General features: G+C 41.5%; 2 protein-coding genes and 1 non-coding gene across 6 annotated transcripts in view; all 3 read left to right on the top strand.

Moving 5' to 3' along the window:
- trim9 (tripartite motif containing 9) overlaps positions 1-18,058 on the top strand; it is a 34,912-nt gene extending 16,854 nt beyond the window's left edge. The window contains exons 4-11 of one of the 4 annotated variants that reach the window (XM_031847353.1): positions 7,414-7,524; positions 8,681-8,834; positions 9,635-9,780; positions 12,074-12,212; positions 14,056-14,094; positions 15,768-16,017; positions 16,922-17,084; positions 17,913-18,058. In XM_031847353.1, the coding sequence (XP_031703213.1) occupies positions 7,414-7,524; positions 8,681-8,834; positions 9,635-9,780; positions 12,074-12,212; positions 14,056-14,094; positions 15,768-16,017; positions 16,922-17,084; positions 17,913-17,990 (1,080 nt within the window). In that variant the 3' untranslated portion in view covers positions 17,991-18,058. Of the gene's footprint in view, positions 1-7,413; positions 7,525-8,680; positions 8,835-9,634; positions 9,781-12,073; positions 12,213-14,055; positions 14,095-15,767; positions 16,072-16,921; positions 17,085-17,912 lie in introns of all 4 variants that reach the window. The other 3 variants (XM_031847351.1, XM_031847354.1, XM_031847352.1) reach the window with 3 other exon arrangements.
- On the top strand, positions 11,240-11,321 carry trnal-uaa (transfer RNA leucine (anticodon UAA)). Its single transcript has one exon. It is a non-coding gene; the product is annotated as a tRNA-Leu (tRNA).
- Positions 18,059-22,342: 4,284 nt separating the features above from the next.
- pygl (phosphorylase, glycogen, liver) overlaps positions 22,343-22,751 on the top strand; it is a 9,980-nt gene continuing 9,571 nt past the window's right edge. The window contains exon 1 of the mRNA XM_031847347.1: positions 22,343-22,679. Coding sequence (XP_031703207.1) covers positions 22,344-22,679 — 336 coding nt within the window. The 5' untranslated portion in view covers position 22,343. The remainder of the gene's footprint in view (positions 22,680-22,751) is intronic.

Below are 22,751 nucleotides of genomic sequence, written 5' to 3'. Positions count from 1 at the left end.
TCAGAGGAGGCACCGCCTGTTGCTCTGGAGTGCACCTCCAGTAATTGGACATGGCCGGTCAACGGGACGCTTTCTGCTTCATTAGCACGTGGCTCAGCATGCGGAAGTCGTCCTGCAGCCGTAATCGAACGAGACACATTTCTGTCCCGCTGCACTCCTGATGTTAATATAGCCCTTTCTGTATTTTCCAGATGTAGCATCTCAGATATGATTTAAAGCAGATTGTTGCATAAAACAAAATGCCAGCTATGCATCTTATACGTGTCCAATTAAGAAACTAACGAAGTGCCCTGATTAATCCTGCTGATTCAGTCGCACAAAGCTCTTTTTATGTGAGGAACCCATGAAAACAAACTCAATTAATAACAATTTAAACTGCTGCAGCTGACTCGGCGTCTCCTTCCTGCTGCTCTCCTCTGGTACTGCACGCTGACGCCAAAGCCCAGTCGCCATGGGGACCGGGACGAGGTGAGCTCGTTGTTTGAAAGCTGTGGAGGCGAGAGAAGTAGTCCTTAATAACGTGAGTCAGCTTCCGTTTCTGTCCTGCACATCAGGAGGACTGACCCGTGCGTTTGTTCAGAGAGAGACGGCAGAGGAGGACGGTGGTTTCATGGCAGTTTGTCACACTGAGCGGTTACAAAAGCTCCTTCACTCAAACATCTGTACAGCGGTGCTTTGCAATTTATAGCCAAGGCAAACCACCAACAACCTTTTCTGGGGACATACTATGTGTACTGAGAGCATGACCTCCTTCACCTCATTTAATATCTGTAGCCCTGTTCATAGCTCATTTTATTTTATACTGGGAGCAATTTTCCAGGTTTTTAGACTGATTTTCCTCTTTTCAGGCAGCCATTTTTCTCACTTTATATCATTAAGCTTGTTGAATTAATACTCCATCACTGTGAACTTTTTGCAGGCGACATTCAGGAGCACGTTGGAATCAGAATAGCTTCGGAATCACAAACTGTCCCTTAAACCAAGCACATAATAATAACACTGAGGAAACATTTTGACATTTTAAAGTCATTCAGGAGCAGACATTTCAGATGTCTGAGCTTTCCACAAGCACTTGAACGCACCAACATTAAGAGCCTTTAAAGCAGGGGTCACCAACCTTTTTTAAACTCAGAGCTACTTCAAGGGTACCGAGTAGTACGAAGGGCTACTTATTTGATACAAACATCCCGAATAACAAAGTTGCACAGATCACCTTTTAATAATAATAATATATGTGAAGAAACTGTTTGATCACATGTCAGTTAATTATTCCTCACAATAATTATTAATTATGATTTCCACAACAATGATGGTATAGCTACACATACATATTTAAACATGCAACTTTTATTTCTGTTAATCTGTTTCAACATTTGGAAGTCAGAGGTATCACATCTCTGATATATTTGTGTCATCACATGATTAAAGCCGGTTACTTTTGCACATAGCGCCTGCTGGTGAATGATGCAGTGGTAATGTAGACATTTTGCGACGTCTGGGTCACCTTTGCATTGCGCAATGAAGCCTGCATGCCGGCCCGTCATCGCGGGAGCCCCGTCAGTTATCACCGACACCAGCTTTTCCAATGGTACCTTTTTCTCAACGAAGAAACCAGTAAAAAGTCTCGTCTATAGCGGAGCGGGGGATCCAACCCTCCGAGGCGCACGAGCGTCTTCGGGCGCCCGCGTTCAAACCTCTAGTCTGGGCCTTTTCGGTTGGATTGCGTTGCCTCGCCTCTACCCCCGCCACCCCTGAGTTGTTGCCCCGCGGCCTGTTCCGAGGATTTACGGACCTGACGACGGGGTGCGCTCGCGGCGCGCGTCTGGCGCGCGTCTGGCGCCAACGGGAAGCGCCCGCCATTCAGAACCTGAAAACCTAGTGCGGCGGCCTCGTCCTGGCTGTCCGCCGTGCGCCTCCGGGTACCCAACTCTCTTATGACAAGAAATATTGTCATTTTAAAATCTACACTAATGCAAGCGTTTTTGATTAAAAAAAGAACAGCAATTACAATTTTAGACGGAGCTCCATGGTGACTAGTGCTATTTTTAGAACATGCGACTCACGTGGTCCCTGCGGGCGACAGGGTGCCCGCGGGCACCGTGTTGGCTACCTCTGCTTTAAAGTAATATATAAGTAAATAGTTACTGAGCATTAGTTCAGCAGATGAGGAAACTTATAAGCATCACGGCTGGGAGCAGAGGGAAGCAGCTAAGAAACAGCTAACTTCTAAGGTTCATTAATTCTTGTTTTTTTTGTGTAGATTACACAAACAAACATATTAATTAGAGCTTCAGAGATATTAGGAGGCAGATTTTGTTGCCATTGGACGGAGCCAAGATAGCTGTTTCCAGTCTTTATGCTAAGCTAACCACCAGTATAGTGTTTTATTGTGGAGAATGTATTAAATATGAACCGAGCCAGGCTGACTCCGAGCCTGGGAGTCAGCAGTGAACTGATGAGGAATTCGTCTGAGGGCTTATTAGAGGAACACAAAGTGAATCAGAAACTAAGCGTCTTCTGCGTTTGCCACCGGATGCTTCGTGCTCCGCACACCCAGCGCGGGTCTTTAATGAGTACAGCTGCATTGAAGCTATTTTTATTTCCACTGTAGTGATTTGCTGACCTCCCTGTTGACTCCGCGTCATTTGACTAACTGTGTTGCTCCAGGGGATCCCTGCTACCCGGATTCCTCCTCCTTCAAGCACTCAAACGTGGGGAACGGTTTGGACTGCACAGAGATGAACTCGGGAATTATTTTAAAATACAGAATGATTCATTTTCTCACCATCAACCGTTTTTATGGCTGCAGTGGGATCTTCAGCAGAGAGGATGAGCATGAAATATTAAGAATGCTGCTGTATTCAGTACGGGTATTATTCATCAGTATTTGTGCTTTTTACTTTTTGTTGATCCACAGAAAACGTTCTTCAGTTCAAAACATTCTTCAATTCAAGCTTCTACAATGTAAATTTGCTGCTTGTCTTCGTTTTATATTATTGTAAATTGAATGTGTTTGGGTTTTGGAGTGTTAGTCAAACTATACAACCATTATATGACATTTTATAGACTAAACGATTAATCAATTAATTGAACTTATCATTGACGCTGATGAACCTGATACATCTGACATTTCCGAGGTGAAGCTCATCTTTCTGTTGCATTTTCTGTGCCTCCGTCTGAGTAAGAGACACATTAATGCCGAGCGAGAAGCGCCTCGATCCCCGCTGACAGCTGAGCGTTTCTGGAAGTGGCCCTTGTCACTTTCTCTGACCGTCACTGCGGCGTGTAACATACAGGAAGCAAAGCAGGAAGTGATTGTAATCCCTTTGCTCTTCTTCCTTTCATCTTGTAACAGTTTGATTTAATGTTTCCCATCACAATCCCTCTTGTCTCTCTTTTTGTCTTCCTCCTCTCCTCTCTTGCTGTTCCCTCTTTCCTCAACCTCCTTTCATCCTCTCCTCTTTTGCTGTTCCCTCTTTCCTCAACCTCCTTTCATCCTCTCCTCTTTTGCCTCCATCCATTTCCCTTCTCATCTTCCTCTTCACTTTCCTCTCCTTCTGTCGCCACATGTCAGTTTCATTTCATCAAATCATCCTCATGCACACAATGTCAAAGTCTCGTATATTTCATGTCAGGGTCCTGGCTGACTGTAAGCCAGCCTGTGCTGCTGCTGTAAAGGGACAAGTTAGGTAAGGTGACTGCAGCCTCAGCATCTTACAAGGCCAAATGTGCCGCAGTGGCCTAATAATTGACACAGAAAAAGATAGGAGTTAATTTATTTCACAAAGAGGCAGCAGGGCCTGCTGACCCACAGTACAATATGTGTAGCTGATTAGATACTGGATAATATTGGCACCTTTTTGAAATATCCTGCCACGTTTGGTTGTTGTCAGTGCCGGCGCACGAATTTGATTACCTCTACCTCTAGATTTTACGACCCACAACTTTACTGCTTTGGTTCAGTCTCATCGAGTTTTCGGCCCCAGCAGGTAACCGTTTTTAGTGGAAAAAGCTTTAAAAAAAAACTCTGTACACTACCTGCTCAGCGTCAAGAGGTAAACAGACACAGTTAGAGACTAGCTGGTGAACATAGTGGAGCATTAAGCAGCTAAAGAGTCAGATACTTCCCTCTGGAGTTGGTGGAGACCAAAAACTGAGCTAAAAGAAGACTAAATATTGGTAAATCCAATATTTAGTCTCCTGCATCATGGTTGCCAGAAAAAAACCTCCAAATGAAAGATTATACTGCTCTGTTTTGCTAACAAGTTTGTCATATCAACTTAAATATTGATAGTATTTCAATGTTGTGTCCACTGCCCCCAGGTGGCCTAAAAAATGTTTGGTTACGGTCGGTTTTAAATAGAAAATTGTCATGTTTTAGCAGCTCCTTTGATAACAAGAGTAGTAACATGCTTTAATGAGTAAGAATACACTTCTCATCTGAGTCCTTGGATGAAGAAATGTAACGAAAAAGCTTCTGTTCCAAACATGAATAATATCTGTAAAGTAAAGCATGTTTTCAGCACTATTTTGCCTTCTTGTTGTTTGGGGTCGTTTTGGCATCGCTATGGAGCTACTGGTTTAATCACCTTACCATGACAGCCACATATGTCATCAGAGGACAGAGTTTGTTTCCGCTCGTTAGCTCCGTTCATCTCTGCTTCTGCAGAAACTGTGGCCCACTTCCACTGTCCTGCACTCACCCCTCTCTCTCTCCCCCTTTTAATTCATTACTCCCACATCTTTTCTCTCTCCGGATGCTTAGTTTCCTCCCACCTCAAGCTGCTGCCGTCCCTTCTTTTTGTGTTTGATTCAGGTGTACGAATCTTCCTCACACTGATTATCCACCGATCAGCGTTGTTGCCGCTGGCAGCTTTTTTTGTATCTTATTCCAAAGCTGAATAACAGCAGATTTCAGGAGAAGATGACTGGAATGCTGAGAGAAGCTGCTCAGTAGGCAGTGAGAGTCGAAGGAAGGAGCGGGGAAAAGGACAAGATTTGGTAAAAGTTGTCTGCAAAAACCCTCCACACGTATTGTCCTCTATGAATTAACAGATTGTGATTCCAGCTGCGTTTGGAGGAGTGACAGAAAGTCTGATTGTTAAACAGGCAGCGACAGCAGTGAGAAACTCTTCCTGGATCCACGCCAGGCCACTGCAGGGCTGAGGATGTTCCAGGCTTGACACAACAGGGAGGGTTTTGCCCCCAGCCAGAGAAATATAAACCGAATCATCAGAGACGGAATGAGATTTCCTCCCCTCGCTGTACGGGAAGAGAGGTTAAACACGGTCCTCCTCTGATTGATTTCTGCACTAAAAGGGGGAGTAATTAGAAAATGATTAGTTGTGCTCTGTAAATATTAATTTATTTGAAAGTATTATTTTTGCAGTTAATATTTAATCCTCTCAGAGTCCAATCAGACCTGCAATTTGTTTTATTTGGCCATGAGGAAACAGCTGCTGAAGAGGAGATGAGAAGGTCTTTCGTGGTTCAGAAGTAAAATCTTTATTTTCAAGTGTCTCCGTTCAGTTTGTTTGAAGGCGCCTCCGGTCAGTTAAAATTGTTTTTTCAGCTGCCCAAACAAACCAAACTCGGAACAGAAGTTTTCAGTTCTCTGAGGTTTTGAATGAAGCACGTCAAACATGATGTGGTGCCCTCCACCACAAACTGAAAGTGATTATCACACCTCATTACAAACTCATGCTGTGCAGCCAAACAAGGTCATTTGAAATGAAGGTAAACTGAATGTTAAGTGGTTAAAACATACATCGCACTGTGTTAGTGATACTGGTAGCCTAAAGATGATGCTGCAATCAATGTTATATTTGCAATATGATAGAGATTTGTCAAATTTTGCTGAATGTTGAGATAGATATGCTTTAAGTATTTGTGGTTGATTCAGACTTTCAGTGTGCAGGACTGCTTCATAGATATATTAGGTTAAAGGGATTTTTGTGTCAAATGTAATTAAGTGCTTTGATTTGTCACGTTCTTATTTCAGTGAATCAGCCAAAAAGCGGCGTTCACATCGGTTTCCTGATTGAATTTCCAGAAAAATGATAAATCATCATAATATATATCGCTACTGTAATATAAAAAAGTATATACTGTATTGTATCTACATTGCCCACCCATACTTCTCTTGTGTTCTTAATGCTACATACAAGATACTGAATAATCTCTCACTGTATGAAAGTCTTTGCTGTGTGTTGAGTGTCAGTGCTGCAATACTTGCATATTGATGCTGTGACTGCAGTCGTCAGTAAATCATCTTTATGTACTGTCGGCCGTCTGCAGAAAGGATTTTCCTCTCCGCTCAGCCCCTCAGATAGCAACAGTGAAGTTTCTGTTACCTAGCAACCCTTTGGTCCAGCTCCCCCGTTTATTTCCCACCGTTGCGAGGAGGCTCTGTGGACATCAGTAGTGTCAGCAGGGGAGAGGGAATCTCCCAAGTCTTATCAAATATCCCATCAAATCAATAGAATATCTTGGTGTGTGTGCGATGAAGAGCGTTTTTTCCTATTGATTTAAAACTGCTCCCTTTCATTCAGATCATGTTAAAGGAAGATAAATTATGAATGTGGGGGAGGGCTGCAATACAAAACGATTAAAGAACGGGTTTCTCTGCGTTTTCTGAGGCAGAAAAATCTACGACTGACAGCAGAGAATTCAAAAAACTTCTGCATGCTGTTAGCGTGTGGCTGCTCAGGCGGTCTCGTCTCTGATGTAGCCGGTGATGTTTAAACGCGTGAAAACAGAATGTCACTTTCCTTCCGTTAACGTCAATAACAAGTCGCCGGTGTCCCTTCGGCCTCCTCTTCCTCCCCCAATCTGTGTGCGAGTCTCAAGAAGGAAACATTACTCAATCAATCACTTTGACAATCCTGCTGCTAATCTCATTATTGGTATTCCTGCTGCTTGTCTTCATCCGTTAACGGCCTTGTATAATCTGTGTTCTCCAGCCTCCTCCTCCCATCCTCCCTCTTTTCTTTCTCTGTCCTTCTTCCCTCCATTGTCGTCATGTTTTTTTTGCCTTAAGCTCTCTCTGTATCCATCTTTCTTCTCCTCTACTCTCCTTTGTCTCTCTTCTTCCCTCATTTATCAACATTTCTGTCACCTTCTGCATATTTACTCCCCTGTAATTTCTCTGCATCTCCAATCTTTCCTCTTTTTTTTACCCTATTTATACTCTACAGCACTCGCACAGTTTATTAAACCCTCTCTGTGCATTTTATTCATGTTCCACTCGAGAGTGATTACACGAAAAGGTCGATGATTAACATATGATTATCTTCCGTGTATGCTTGTTGTTGTTGTTGTATTATACTTGCAAAACTTGATTTCCTCGTGGCTGTTTCTTCTTTTCTCCCTTATAATCCTCTCTTCTTTTTTTTCATCCTCTTTTTTCCCCAGGTGGTTCGGGATCAGATCTCCCACTGTACGGTGAAGCTGCGTCAGACCACGGGGCTGATGGAGTACTGTCTGGAGGTCATCAAGGAGAATGACCCCAGTGGTTTCCTGCAGGTACGACGCACGACAAGTCTTTGATTCTGCTCGAAGCTATAGCTACAGCTTTTTTATGTGTTTTGGATGGAAGCCTGGCTTCTGAATTAACTTTGCAATTCTGCTGTTTATTCTACTGGCTTGTAAAGCACTGATTGGTTGAGGGCCAAAACACAAGTCTGATCTGCTGCTTCAATATGAACCATCCAGACCTCTCAGATGGTCGTCAAAAACGAAACATGGGGAAGCAACATTTGGTTTTTATGCACCACATATCTGGAACAAACTCACAGAAAACTTGATGTGAAGTAAATGTCAGTGTCAATGTTTGAATCTGCATTTTCATCCATTTTGCCACTTGTGGTGGTAAGTCTGGTGACATGTCTCATAGGGAGGAAAACGTATGTTAAAAAAAAGAGAGAAATTCCTCCTAAAAACTGGTAAATTGCTAGCTGTGAATTTGACTCAGACCCAGTGCCTTTAGATAAATTTGACTTTTTACTTTTTACTTCAAAGTGAAAAATAACTGAACTGAACCAAATCTGAACTGATAGATGACGTTTGTTTGTTGACAGGAGACGTTTTCACTGCCTTTGCTGAGCAATTTCACCTTGTTAAAATCAAACTTACTTGACATCTTCAAGTTCAACAGTTTTATGGTTTCCATTTTTTCTTTTTGTGACTGACTCTGATGAGCAAACACAGTATCACAGTATATCAATGTATGTGCTTGGTGGTGGCATGAGTGGAGAGACGTTTTCGGACACAAATTTTACTTATTTACCTTTTTAGAATGGCCCAAAATCATTTTTCACCCATTATGGTAAAATATTTATAGTGGAAATGCAAGTTTGGTGTTTATGTCAGAAACGTTTATTTTAAACAAGTTATCCTAATAATTTCATGATCATGTCCTTGGACGTTTCCTGGGAAAAGGCATTCAAGAAAATGCACTTTCTTTGAAAAAACAGCTGTCTTTAAACCCAACTAGATATTATTCTTTATATATGTTGGATTGTTTGCTTGCTTGCAGCCATCTTTATATCTTCTTTCACATCTTTGCATCTCCAGCTGATCTGCTGTTAGAGTTTTTTGGATGAAATCTGTCAGGGTTTTCTGGTTCCAGATACAGTTTTTGTTATTGATGAGTAACAGTTAGTTAATTTGTTGTCCTCAGATCTCCGATGCTTTGATCCGGAGGGTCCACGTGACAGAGGGCCAGTGGGGGAAGGGAACCCTCACCCCCAGGATGAACAGCGACTTTGACCTCACTCTGGACAGCGGACCCCTCCTGCAGACGATCCACCAGCTGGACTTTGTCCAGATGAAAGGTATAAGAGAGGAGATAACAGGTACAGACACCTGAAGGATTTATACAAGAGTGGGCTGAAGGAGAGCCGGCACAGCTACGTTTTCTTTAACTCAGAGAGGCAAGTTCAAGCCCACATGAGGGCTAATGTCTTCTCTACTGAAGACAGTAAATCCCTAGCACCCTGTGAAGGAGATTCTCTCTGGTCAGAGTGATTTCTGTTGTGAAAAATCACTATAATATACCATCAGTGTTTGTAGTTCTGAATAGTTGGTTTATAGTAAAGGTTCTGTACTAATTTTAACAAGAGAATTGTTAAAAAATGTATGATAAAACCTTATTGTACCTATATGTTAGTATGCAGTAGCTTTCTAAAATGTATTTCTGGACACTCATAGTTTGCATTAGCAATTTAAAGACCGCTTGTTTTGCATTCGACCTCTTTATCGTTTAAAATCACAATTTTACGAGTAAACATGAAATATATTCAGAGGCAGTTTGAGTTGGAGAACTTGCTGGATGTGTGCTTTGACGTTTGTGTTTGGTACCTGATAAACTTTACACAGCATGATATCTCTGACACCGCTAAAATATTCTGTAAAATACTCAGAAAGTAGAAGACGTTTGGTGGGTTTATATTTATGATTCGGAAGCTTTTGATTCTGGATTCATATATTCATAATTGAATTTATAAATGATAAATATTGAACAGGTCTTCGTGCACAGCAGAGTCATACCACGTGTGTATGTTTTCGTGCGTAAGCGGCTGTCCTTTCATATCTCACTGGGCTGTAATTTTGTCTGTGTCTCTCCCCTCCTCAGTCCCAGCTGCTCCCATGCTCCAGCTGGAGGAATGCTGCACCCAGAACAACAGCGCCACGCTGTCATGGAAACAGCCACCGCTCTCCACCATCGTCGTGGACGGATACATCCTGGAGCTGGACGATGGAAACATGGGGCTTTTCAGGGTAGGTTCCCCTCTGCAGGTACTCTTTTGTCTCCGCCAGTTGGGATTTATCTCTCAACTCTATTAGACGCCAAACTTGGTACTTGTGAAAGCTCAACAAGGGAGGTCTTTGTTGGACTTACATTTAGATTACAAGACACAAAGTGAAAAACAGGACCAGTTAGAGTAATAATTCACCTTTACAGAGCACCGCCCGCCTCTTTCTCAACAAAGACGCCTTCATTTGGCGCCAGGGTGGACACCAGCCCAGCCAAGAGAATGTGAAAGCAGCGCTTTGTCGCTGAAATCCCTCGATTGCTCTCTCGTACCGCACAGCTCTGAGTGATATGAGAGCAGGTCATGTGACGCACTGTAGGGAGGCATTGAATGACTCAACGCCAAGAGAAAGGGTCCGTAATGCAGCTGCCAGCTGGGATGATCCCACAGGAAGTGTGATCTGGGATCAAAGCAGTATTTATACCCTCTCAGAGGTTCACCATGTAATCCATCCAGCTAAGACTCTCCCCAGTTCTCTATACATTGAGGCTGCCGCTTTGTTACGATGGCAACTTAAACCCCCTGAACAATACCTTCAATACAATGGCAGAGGATATCTGTGTCCGACCTCTAAACCTGTTCCTACATACAGTACGGCAGGCCTGTTGCCTCTCATAACAATCAAAATGGAAGATCGTTCCACTTTCTTAAAGTGGTGTTAAACTCCCTGCCAAGTAGTTTAGATGATCTCAGAAAAACAGCTTGGGGTTTAAAGGGTTAACGGAGCCCTGAAACACACCGGAATCCTAATTGAGCCCCCATATTTCAATCTCAGCCTTCTCCCAAACTGTTGCCATCTTCTCAAAGCTCTTCTCAAAGCTCCTCCATCACATTCCTGTTAACAGCTGGTGGCACATGATTAAAGTGGTTGATTTTATTTGAATGCTCAATGGGCAGAAACACACACGCACACACACACACACACACACATCCAACAGTAGTAACCAGATGCTTTCACTAAAAGATGCCAAAACACAAGATTATAATCTAAATAATGGACTTTTTGGTTCATGGTGTACACAGTTCTGTTTGAATATCCGTCTTATTGACTTTTACACTTTATAGAACAGTAAATAAATGTCAACTTTAGTGCTTTGTGAGGAGGCTGAAATGGGACAACAGATGCTGACACTCCTCTAGACTCAGAGCATCAGTTAGATACTCTCCTGTTTAAAGTGAATGGTCCAGCAGCTGTTCGTAGAGGCATCCTGTGTTTTAATTTAGAAAAAGCAGCCATTGACCTTCAGTCTCTCGTCTCTGAAGCCAGCTGTCTGTTTGTGGGAGCCTTCATCCCTCTGTTTCAATCACAACTGTTGCATTAGAGAGTGATCGTTTACATCCAATCTGCCTACGGATTCACCAGCTGCAGCCGCTGAATGCTGATTGTGCGCATTCGATCACAACTTGTCAATATTGAGGCATGTGCCAGGCTGGCCGAGTGGTTAAGGCGTTGGGCTTAAGATCCAATGGATGTAGTCCTTGTGGGTTCAAACCCCACTCCTGGTAGTAAGTGGATATTTAAATCTAATTATGTGACTTGTGAAGTACATACTACTATCATGCATAGATTGTCTTGACAGATAGAAGTTTCTAATGACTTGATGTGGTTGAGCAGTTGGAGCATCACACCCTCCTGTCTGCATGTCTAAATAATGATACTGAACCTGTAAATGCTCCTTAAGTCCACCAGTGTGTGAAAGAGCATTATATTTCCCTGATTAACAGTTTGAAGACTAGAAAGGCGCAATATAAATGCAGTTCAGTCTGACATTTGGCCGAAATTGTAACTGTTAACCTGGGATTTACAGCAGAAATATACGAAGAGCACATTTTGGAACTCAACATATGTTCTGTTGTGTGTTTCATTCTTCCAGCCTGTGCATCTCTTTATCTTGGACTTAAATCATTTCATACCTTTATCTGGAGCTACATTTTGCCAAACAACTATTTACCTTCCAAACTTCCAAGTTTTCTATTTCTCCTCTGACTCATTGAGGCTTTCCAACGCAGCGCCACACTGAGCCTGGCGAGTTGTATGTCCCCGTGTCTATTTATACTCCGGTGTGGGCTGCCTCGCCCACGCTCAGTTGTATAAACTCATACTCTCGCTTATTTCACTCACCGCCACAGATCCAAACGGGACGCTCCTTCAGAGGCAGAGCTGTGCGGGTTGAAAAAGAAGCAGGACCCTCTGTGTCATAATTACGCACTTGATGTATCTGCCACCTTAACAGGAAGCACTGTGTGTGTCTTTGCAGGAAGTGTACGTGGGGACGGAGACCATCTGCACAGTGGACGGGCTCCACTTCAACAGCACATACAAGTCCAGAGTGAAGGCCTTTAATGCCAGTGGACTGGGCCAGTACAGCAAGACTCTGATCATGCAGACCTCTGAGAGTACGTGAAGCATCATCTCCTCCTTTTGCTGCTGATAACTTTGTCTTTAAGGAAAATACACTCTCAAAACAGAATTCATTCATTTATTCATCTGTAATAGTAAAATTGTCAGTTTCCACGAAGTTGGAATCCAGAAAGAGCGGAGACTCAAGTCTGTGTTGCCGACATATCTGCCGATAAGATAGTTTGTCCTCCCGAGAGCGCTCACACGCTTATCTTTGCACTGTAAAATATCACGCTTACTATTTATCTTCGTCACAATTATTTGAAATAACAAATCTAAGGAATCTCTATCAAGACTAGTTGGCTTATATATCATTATCTTTTCTTTTCACCCTGTCACCTATGAAATCACATTCCTGTACAAATAAAGTTAAAGATGTACATGAAAGTAGTATCTGTTGAATTGTGGTGTCACACAGGACGTGAACACTGGTCTCCTGGGTGAGAGTCTTGTGTTTGTTTAACCCACCATCCCCCCGATCAGACCTCTTTGGACTGTGACTGGAAATTTATTTGTTATACGTCAAAAACAAATGTAGTCCGGGAGATAATAAATTCCCTCAAAATGTAAATCACATGTACGTTTACATGTCAGCAGCACTGTAGCATGTTAAATAAACAACTAGAAACAAAGAGACGAACGTGGCTAGATATACATCTCTACTGCCAACTCTAAAATGAGTTTTGTCACAAGTTATCAATGATTGTTTCTTATTTTCCAGCATGTTTGCTTCTCCAAATGCCTGCCACATGTTTGCTACTGTGTCCATGTGTTTCCCAGGTAGTTTCAACTCTTTTGTTTAGTTTTTGCATGATCAGATCCTCAAAAGGTTTCTTGGTTATATTTCTATCATGATGAATCCAATCTGATTTGCCATGATGTTGTGTTCTAGCAAACAGCTGGCAGGTATTTAATAATATAGCTTATTGTCACTTCATGAAATCAAAGACTTGAGAAAAAGTTCAGTTGCCTTCTTCTTTTGGGAGTGAAGCGCTTATTCACAGCAATACATCTTGACTGAGCTCATAAAGATCTTAAGAATAATAAATAGTTGCTGCCAGAACAAAACCTTGCATCTTCAGAAAGACAACTTTTAAAGGAACAGAGACCTTACTTGGTCCCTTCTTCTGCAATTTCTTACTTCAGATTTGAAACTATGCAGTTTGAGTTTTAATTATGTGTTTCAAAAGGATTTCAATTGACCTGACATCAAACTTCTCAAAAATGTCAACGCAAGGTTTTAACCCAAAAGCAGCAGCAGGAAGTGAATTCTGTTTGAGGGTGTGTTCCAGCTTGTAAACCAGGTACATCCCGTAGCAGCTGCTTCGTGTATAATCCACTCATGTGCTTGCTTTCCCATTAGTTAAAATGCTGCTCTGCACACAGGGACGCTTGTCATCCATAAGTGGACCTGAAAGGCCCAGACAGCCTCCCTACCTGCCAGACAGAGCACTCAGCAGCTGTTGGGGTTCTGCACAAAGATATCTAACCACTCAGTGTTTTTGCAGAGATCTGACATCCTTCACCCGGACCAGACTGTGCTTTGATTTTTCTGTTTTATTTCCTGCATGGAGCGAAGGAAGTTCCTCCATCATCTTTGTTACCACGCTTGTTATTTTCTACCCTGATCTGTTTCTAGGAACTTCTCTTTGAGGATCTCTTCTGTGGTGTTTCGGCTGATGAGTTGAACCAGCTTCCCTAAACAAACCTGCTTTTTACCCTTTCCTCCATCCCTCCCCGACCCGCTCTACACTGTCTGCTTCGCTACGCTCTCCTCCTTCTCCCCTCTTTTCTTTCTCCCCTCTTCCTCTTCCTCCTCCCCTTTATTTCACATTTCAGCTGGACTCCCTCCATGTGATATTCAGTCTATAGGCACAGGTATGGGCGACTGTTTCCACTCTAATCCCCCTCGTTGCCATTCCCTGTGTCATCAGTTCAGTGCTTCACTCTCAAACCAGCAGGTGGGCAGTTTGCTGCTCTGTGGGCTGTACTTATTAAACGTTCAATACAGGCTTCTAATAAATGTCTTTGTTTTATTTCCTTTGGGAAATAAGGCTGTGTAATGAAACTTTACTGCACATAGTGAAACCAATGAACGATGGTGGACAAGCAAGTCCTGTGGAGCCCATATATATAGAGCACAAACATCTCATCTGTTAGACTCCCATATTTCTCTGTGTAGAGTATAGAGCTTTTAAAAACCCTCAGTCAAACAGTTTGCAAAGTTATGAGACTTTGATTTCGCCGGCTGGCTGTGTGATGTGTTGCAAGAGCTCACAGGACGTTTTAGGGTCAGCTCACCCAAATTACAAAACCTATAATGAACATGAAGTGAATTTTTGTGGTGCATAAATTAAAGCAGTATTAAATGTTTTGGTTATTTGCCACTTGGGGGCAGCGCAACATGTTATATTTCATTATTATATTATCATCCTATAATGTTTATGTGGTGAACAATCAGCACTTTCAGTAGACATAGAACAGCATCATCATTCAAGTCAAGTACATTTTATTGAGATATAAATCCCAACAGACATTATCTCATGGTACTTTTCATCTAAAGCAGGTTCAGACCGTGCTCTTTAATTTACAGAGACCCAACATTCCCCCATGAGCAAACATTGAGCAGAACCAAGATGATTTATTTCAGTTGTTTCCAGATTTTTATTTTTTATTGTTTCAATTTAACCTTCATTTATTGAGGATTCAGATTTAAATTCTATTTTCGAAAGGAGTCCTGGCCAAGACGGCAGCATGAAAGTTTATCGTAAAATCACAAATAACAAAAAAACAGCAAAAAGTTAAAAACATCACAATAATTTCACATAAGAGAGACAAGTAACAGACTTAAAACAAACAGCAAATTGCATCAACCAATACATTAGTATTAGTTGTTGAGTGCTTAAAAAATAATCTAGTTTAAATTGACTCTGTAGCTGGTGAATGCAGATCCATCATAACCGACCACATAAAGACTTTAGGAGTAAGAGTTAAGATTTCTTATTTTATGTCAAATGTTTACCTCCAAGGAGTTTTCTTACAATGTTTTTCTTTTGTATTTAGGGTGAACTGATCCTTTATGATCAGAGAGAAACCAAGAAATTATTAACAGACCTATTTCAAAGTCAATTCTTTAACAATTGACTTATTATCTAGATGTCATAAACCCCACCCGTGTGGTGTTCCAAGCCGGTTGAAAACAAATGCCAAATATCATTTGCAGACTGTCTGACACAGGTTTGATTTTATAATAAATAGTATTAAGATTGTAGGACTAAGTTATAAGTTAAGTTATAGAGTATGATGCTAAGAATTATTAATCATAATAGTGATAGTGAATCTTCTTCTCCTTCTTATCTTCTTTCTTCTAGTTATTACTCCTTTCATGACGTTTTTACAGTGTAACCACACCTCATCTAACCTCCAGCCTCTAGATTCATGTCACCTTTGTAAAGTCATGATCATCAGGTGTTGCAGTCAGTGACATCACTGATGTTAAATAACAATGTGTGTAACTCTTCCCGTGTGTGTGTGTGTTTGTGTGTGAACAGTCGCTTGGTTCACCTTTGACCCGGCCTCCGCTCACCAGGACATCGTCCTATCCAACGACAACCTGACGGTGTCCTGCAACAGCTACGACGACAGGGTGGTCATGGGTAACTCTGCTTTCTCCCGCGGCGTTCATTACTGGGAAATGACCGTCGATCGCTATGATAACCACCCGGACCCGGCCTTCGGGGTCGCTCGGGCCGACGTGCTGAAGGACGTGATGCTGGGGAAGGACGACAAGGCCTGGGCCATGTACGTGGACAACAACCGCTCCTGGTTCATGCACAACAACTCACACACCAACAGGTAGAGAGTGTCTCCATGTCCACTGCTAACACAGAGTTTAGAGGCGTCTTTTGAGAGGCATATGAAACACAGTCACAGTGATGGAATAATTATTCAGATCCTTTATGAAACTTAAAAGTACCAATACAACAAATTAAGAATACTCCATCACAAATATGAGTCCTGCATTCAACTGAATACATAAATGAATGTGAATTGATTTGTGTTTGTTATCTACTAATAAAGACCATTAGATGCAGCTGAAAGCTCCAGGAACAGCTAGTTCCTGGAGCCCCCCAAAGGATCACTTGATAAATCTGAGGGGTCGTAACAGGATTAATGGGGTAAAAGAAAAAAGAAGAAAAGTTCTGCTCCCAAAATTAGACTTTTCTCTAACCTTTGCTTTTATGTGAAACATGGACAGTTTTACACTCCAACAGATATTTAAATGAAATCATCTGAGAAGTTTGGAGGGTAAATATCTCTTTGGTTTAACTACTAACAACTCATACATCTGACACATGACACAGCTTCTTTTTAACGGGTCACGACCCAAAAAGGTTGGGAATCATTGGTTTAATCTTTAACAATGTTTTAGTATTTCAGACATTTTTTATATATTTTTAAGTCTTAATCTGAAAGGTAGTCATCAACTCAAGGTGTCAAATAAATGAAGAGGAATAAAAATTATTTTTTTTGTTTCTGAAATGCCAAGAATTACAAGTACCGTATTTGAGTAAATGTATTTTTCAGCACTGCTAACACATAACAGTTACAGGACGGGAGGACAAATATTTAGCAGGATGTTACTTTAGAAACACTAGATTAACCGTCATATCTCAAGTTAGTTTCTCTCTGTGTGGTCGTGCAGGACGGACGGCGGGATCGGTAAAGGAGCAACAATAGGAATTCTACTGGACTTCACACGCGGGATCCTCATCTTCCTCATTAATGATGAGCAGCAGGGTCCAGTGGCTTTTGAAGCCTTGGAGGGCGTCTATTACCCCGCTATCAGCCTCAACCGAAATGTCCAGGTACAGAATGATATTGTATATGAACTGTGGCTACACCTTTAATTTCAACTACGTCCATTTCTGAATTGGAAGATTGTGAAATTAATTCCATAACATACCGATTTCTGCTTTTGTTTTCCCTCAAATAGCTTTAAAGGAATAGTTTCCTTATAAAGATTGATACCACTCTCGTGTCTGTGTTTGTTAGCTTAGCTTAGCATTAAAACTCTGTCCAAAAGATCGACAAACTGGAGTTAAAAAACTGTGCAGGGAGCCAGCCAACTATCTCTTGGCCAGGACCAGTTAGCAGGCAACCAGCGGAGACTGCAGGAAGTTACTGGTCGCAGCTAAGAGAGAGAGTCCTGCACAAAACAGCAATTGTTTTTTACTCTTTGGTTTTCTTAGGAATGAAACACATCTGTCTTCGCTCCGGGGGTGGGGGGGGGCAGTTTTATAGCTGTCCCTGGCTCTCCCTCCCCGAGCAGTGCTGCAGGCCAAAACAGAGGTTTTTACTTGTAGATCAACAAAATACCAAATGAGTAGTTATTATTCATTAAAACTTCTTCTCCGAGCTATACAAATATGGGCTCAGAAGATTAAACCTTGAAAGAGGAAGCTTCAAAGATTCAATAACAGTTAGTAGCTTTGAATTTGTCATTGCTCTCAGCTAGTTTTCTAATTTTTAATGCTGTCTCTGGGTGTAGATAGCAGAGTGCCTCCAAGACAAAACATTTAACTCACTGAGGAAATAGTTCAACAGCTCCACCTGTGGGCAGAAAAATAAATCAAAACCTCTTTAACCCATATTCATTAACCCATATGTGTGTACGTCAATGTGTTTTTCTGCAGATCACACTGCACACTGGTCTACCCATCCCTGATTTCTACACCACCGGGGAGGCAGATCCCACTGGCTCTGTGTGCTAAAGACTCACACCGGCTGGGGGAAACCTCTCCAGCATTTGCCAGGGTTCATCATGCCAGTCAATAACTATGACCCAACCTTCACCTCCTCTCCCCACCTCCTCTTGTCCCCCTGACCGACTGACCCCATGACTCTCTGTAAGAGGCCCCATCCAGTGCTGAGCCATGCCTTTATCATGCCGAAACCTTGGACACTTGGCCCATCTGCAGGACAAAAATGGGCCCTGCTTTATCTGTACCTTGTATTTTTGACCTGTTGCGGATAATTGGAGGAGGGGAAATCCTGTTGAAAAATAATCTCACACTCATAGACCTGGAATTATATGCAGTGATAATATCTGCTTAAAGCTATAGTTTGACTTTTCGGAAATTACAGTAATTTGCTTTCTTGCCAAGAGTTAGATGAGAAGATTGACAGCACTCTGGTGTTTGTAAGCTAAATGTGAAGCAACCGTTAGTCAGCTAGCTTAGCATAAAGACTGGAAACAGGGGGAAACAGTTAGCCTGGCTTTGTCAAAAGTTCAGAAACATGTCTAACAACACTTCCCTGGAACCATTATGTCTCATTTGTTTAATCTGTACAGAAACAGAAGTGTAAAAACGACATGTTGTGGTTTTGAGGGCACAAACAATAGTCACACAACAGCCCATAAAACCACAACGTCTCGTTTTTACATTTAGATTTCAAACAAACAAGATATAATGTGTTCATTTGTGAGCTTTAGAGATGCTGGTAGATGGATTTTATTAGCTTTGGAGAGAGCCAGGCTAGCTGTTTCTGTCTGTTTCCAGTCATTTAGCTAAGCTAAGCTAACTGTCTGTTAGCTATAGCTTCATATTTAGCATACAGCCGTAACTCTCAGCAAGGAAGAAAATAAGCATATTTCCAAAATGATTGAACTATTCCTTTAAAGAAAGGAGTTTGTTTTGTGAATGAGTTGAGTTAGAGAAATATTTCCCCATCCGACCATCAACATTCAGCTCAATACATCTTATTCTTCATTCTTTTTCTACACAGTATCCTGTTTGTTGCTTTTCCAGCCATAAACCATGAACATTCTCACACATTTAGAACACCGGAGGGACCACGAGAGGTCGTCTCCTGCCTGTTTGTGTGATTGTGTGTGAGGTGGAGGTGGATTGGTCTGGACTGGTCAGCAGCTGCAATGATCCCTGGACGAGAGCAATAGTCCGACTCTCAGCCGCGTCACTGTCGTATCCTCATCCGTGTACATGAGACGCTTTTCTTAGTGGCTTAGCTCGTGTGATCCTTCTGTATCGTCTGTAAAAAAAAAAAAAAAAAGAAACATGCAGCCTTTCTCTGCAGTGCAGCTCTAAAGACAGGAGGGATGGATTTCGGTGTAATGCATCATGAAAATGGGCGATTCTGTGCGTTGAAGTGTGTTGTAAATGGTTTAAAGATGATGACTGTGAAGCTCTTTGAATAAGGTGCTACAGCAGCTTCGCTTCATTCTGGCTTTTTTACTGTAGGCGACAAAATCCTGGTAGTTTTGTAATATTGTTATTGAAATGATCTATTGCAAAGAGGTGTATAGCTAAATAAGTTATTGATGTTCAGAGTTTTTTCAAAGAGAATTCATTATTGTTCCTTTATTTGATGTATAGTTATTACAGAAGGAAAGAAATCTTTTTTGTCGCTTTAAAAATGTAGTTTGGAGTTTGTTCTCAGACCAGTTTGTGTGCCACTAAAGCAACAGGAAAGGTGATGATGTACTGGGATGTTGTGGCGTCACATTTGGGCAACAGCCTCCTCGACAGACTTCTCCATGCAAGCAGCTCTGTGATGCTGTAATTCGGCACAGCAGTGCTTTGACCGAAACGCTTACTTGATGACGTTTTGCAAGTATAATGTTTACTATGTTCATCATTTTAGTTCAGCATGTTAGTGTGCTAATATTTGCCAATTTGCGTTGCACACAAAGTACAGCTAAGGTGCTTAGTGTCTTTAGTTTTGAAAGGTATTTCATCATAAATCAAAGTATTGAAAGTAAATTAAAATTATCCCAAAGGTTATTACAATGCAACCTGCGGGGGACATGAATGTATATATCAAATGTCATGGCAATCCAACAGTTGTTGAGACATTTCACGCAAAACTACAAATGTGACTGTCATGGTGGCGCTAGAGGAAAAGTCAGGGATCATCAAAGTCATTAGGATTCATCCTCTGTTGACCATGAATGTCAGTACAACATTTTTAGCTGATCAAACAACTAGTTGTTGAGATATTTCTCAGGATAAGTGAGAAGTTTGTCCTGCTGGTGGCACCAGAAGAAAAGTCAGGGGATTAAGAAAAGGATAGGATTCATCCTCTGGGAACCATGAATGTCGAAAATTCATAGCAATCCATCCAATAGTTGGACGAGATGAGATATTTCAGTCTGGACCAGAGAGGTGGACCGACCGATTCACATGGCGGTCCCCAGAGAGTTGTCACGAGTAGGGCTAAAAAGTAACTGAAGTCAGACTGTTGAGAGGTCAGTTTGAGGGAACTGTTGCCCTTCAAGTTGCCCAGAAACTTTTCCCAGTGCATCGTCTCCCTGGGAAGTACCGTACATGTCTAGCAAACACACAAGGTGCTATCCTGTGTGAGCTTCATGGGTGTGCCTTTTCCTCTCTTCAGTACCAACAAGAGATATGAAACTTTGCTACAAACTATATTCATTGCTTCAGCAGAGTCAACTGTAACATCTGTGATGCCTGACTTCACCTGCTGCTACGTATTTTTTCTACCGGCAAAAGGGCAAACTCAACAATAACCATGTTTGTTATGAATATAATAACCACAGTATCGAAGGGGAGATTACAGTCAGGTGTCTTTCTTAACTTTATAAATCCTCTGTGATTTTATTTCCCCTGGATTAATATTGATTGTATATAATCTAATAGTGAGGTATGGCTGCTAAAATGGCTGCACACTGTAAACTATATAATTTTCAGTATGATATGTGCATGTGTTCTGACAGTGATAAACCAAACTACTTCAGCGTTCAGCAACTTGCACGGCCTTTGCTGCAAGGCTGGATACAAGCTTTGATTTATGCAACATTTAATTGGTGGTTTTTCAAGTTGAGCCTTTTGTCCGGCCATAATCATAATAATAAAATTACAAAAGCAGCCCATTCAGAAGAAGGTCACTAGACTTTGATTCATTCAGAGACAAGTGCAGCCATTATCACAGCATTACACAACCTCAGATTCCAGGACAAATAAACAGAATGGCTTTGATTCAGCAAAATAGTTCATCAAATGGATTCTACACATCTCCAGTAGGAGATGACTCACACGTCTGTTACTTTTCAACACAAATTATCTTCTCATTGAACATTTTCTTTGTTAAATAAGTGGTCATATCTTTTGACAAATAACATAAATGTGTGTTTCTGTACTGGACATATGAGGGGGATGATTATAAAAAGTGTGCGATTGTAACATTTATTATTTCTAAACCAGCCAAATCCACTTTATAGATATTAAACTTCGACATGGGGATAATTTAAAGTCCATCATACAGCCTCGTCAAACTTTTATGAATTAATTATAAATTACACACAGTCGCTGGGCGACACTGGGTGTTATATATCCAAATGTACATACATAAATGTGTGTGTGTGTGTGTGTGTGTGTGTGTGTGTGTTACCTGCATTATAACCTCATTTTAACTCCAAAGTGATTCTTTTTAACCTGTTTGATCCGAGGTGGAATGTCATCACTCGCTATTATTATTTACAATGATGCTGAAATATGTCTATGGAGAATTTCATGAATATGAAATGAACATTGTTATAACTTTTATTTTAACACAGCAGGATTATTATGATTATATGTCTATCATTGCCATATTACTGCTATTATTATGATGAACTGAAGTGTAAAATGAGCCTCTGTGTTTTTTTGTATGTGTGAATATTCAATAAATAGGTGTCAACAAGGTCCCATTTTGTCTGTCTGTCTGTATTTTACTGTCTCACAACAGCGAATCAAAGTAGATTTAATGTGGCTTTTTCAGTTGAAACCCCTTCTACACACAGGTGACCCCCATTTTATCTAATTATGGTCTATATATATATCCTTGTATCTGTCTATCCGTCTATCTATCTATTTATCTGTATGTCTATCTATCTATAAAATGTGGGCAAAAAATAATAAGAATATGCGATACAATATGACTGTACGGATTAAAGACTTGTCCCAACTTAACCTGCATAAAGCTGTCAGTCCGTCTTATCTGTAGTCTCTTTGTACACCTCTTCCTGCTCAGCGGGGGCCGGCCGGTGGAAACACCCTCCCCCCTGCACGCACCAATGAAAAGCAACAAAAGGAGGAGACTGCTGCATGAAAATGAGCCACCATCTTACCTTTCAAATTCACTTCCAGCCAGGACAACAACTTGACAGTAAGACACAGGACAGACCCGCTGGCCCGAGCATGGCGACACCACTCACCGACCAGGAGAAGCGCAAGCAGATCAGCATTAGGGGGATTGTGGGGGTGGAGAATGTTGCAGAGCTGAAGAAAGGATTCAATCGTCACCTGCACTTCACCCTGGTGAAAGACAGAAACATTGCAACACCCAGGGATTACTACTTTGCCCTGGCTCACACAGTGAGAGATCACCTGGTGGGGAGATGGATCAGAACGCAGCAGTTTTACTATGAAGCAGACCCAAAGGTAAAAAAAAAAAAACAAATGCAGCTAAACTACATCTCAAACTGTAAATATATATATATATATATATATATA

This window comes from Anarrhichthys ocellatus, unplaced genomic scaffold (genome assembly GCF_004355925.1).
Source record: "Anarrhichthys ocellatus isolate YVR2014 unplaced genomic scaffold, GSC_Weel_1.0 scaffold7, whole genome shotgun sequence".
Taxonomy (NCBI): domain Eukaryota; kingdom Metazoa; phylum Chordata; class Actinopteri; order Perciformes; family Anarhichadidae; genus Anarrhichthys; species Anarrhichthys ocellatus.
This window is presented reverse-complemented; position numbering and strand designations above follow the sequence as displayed.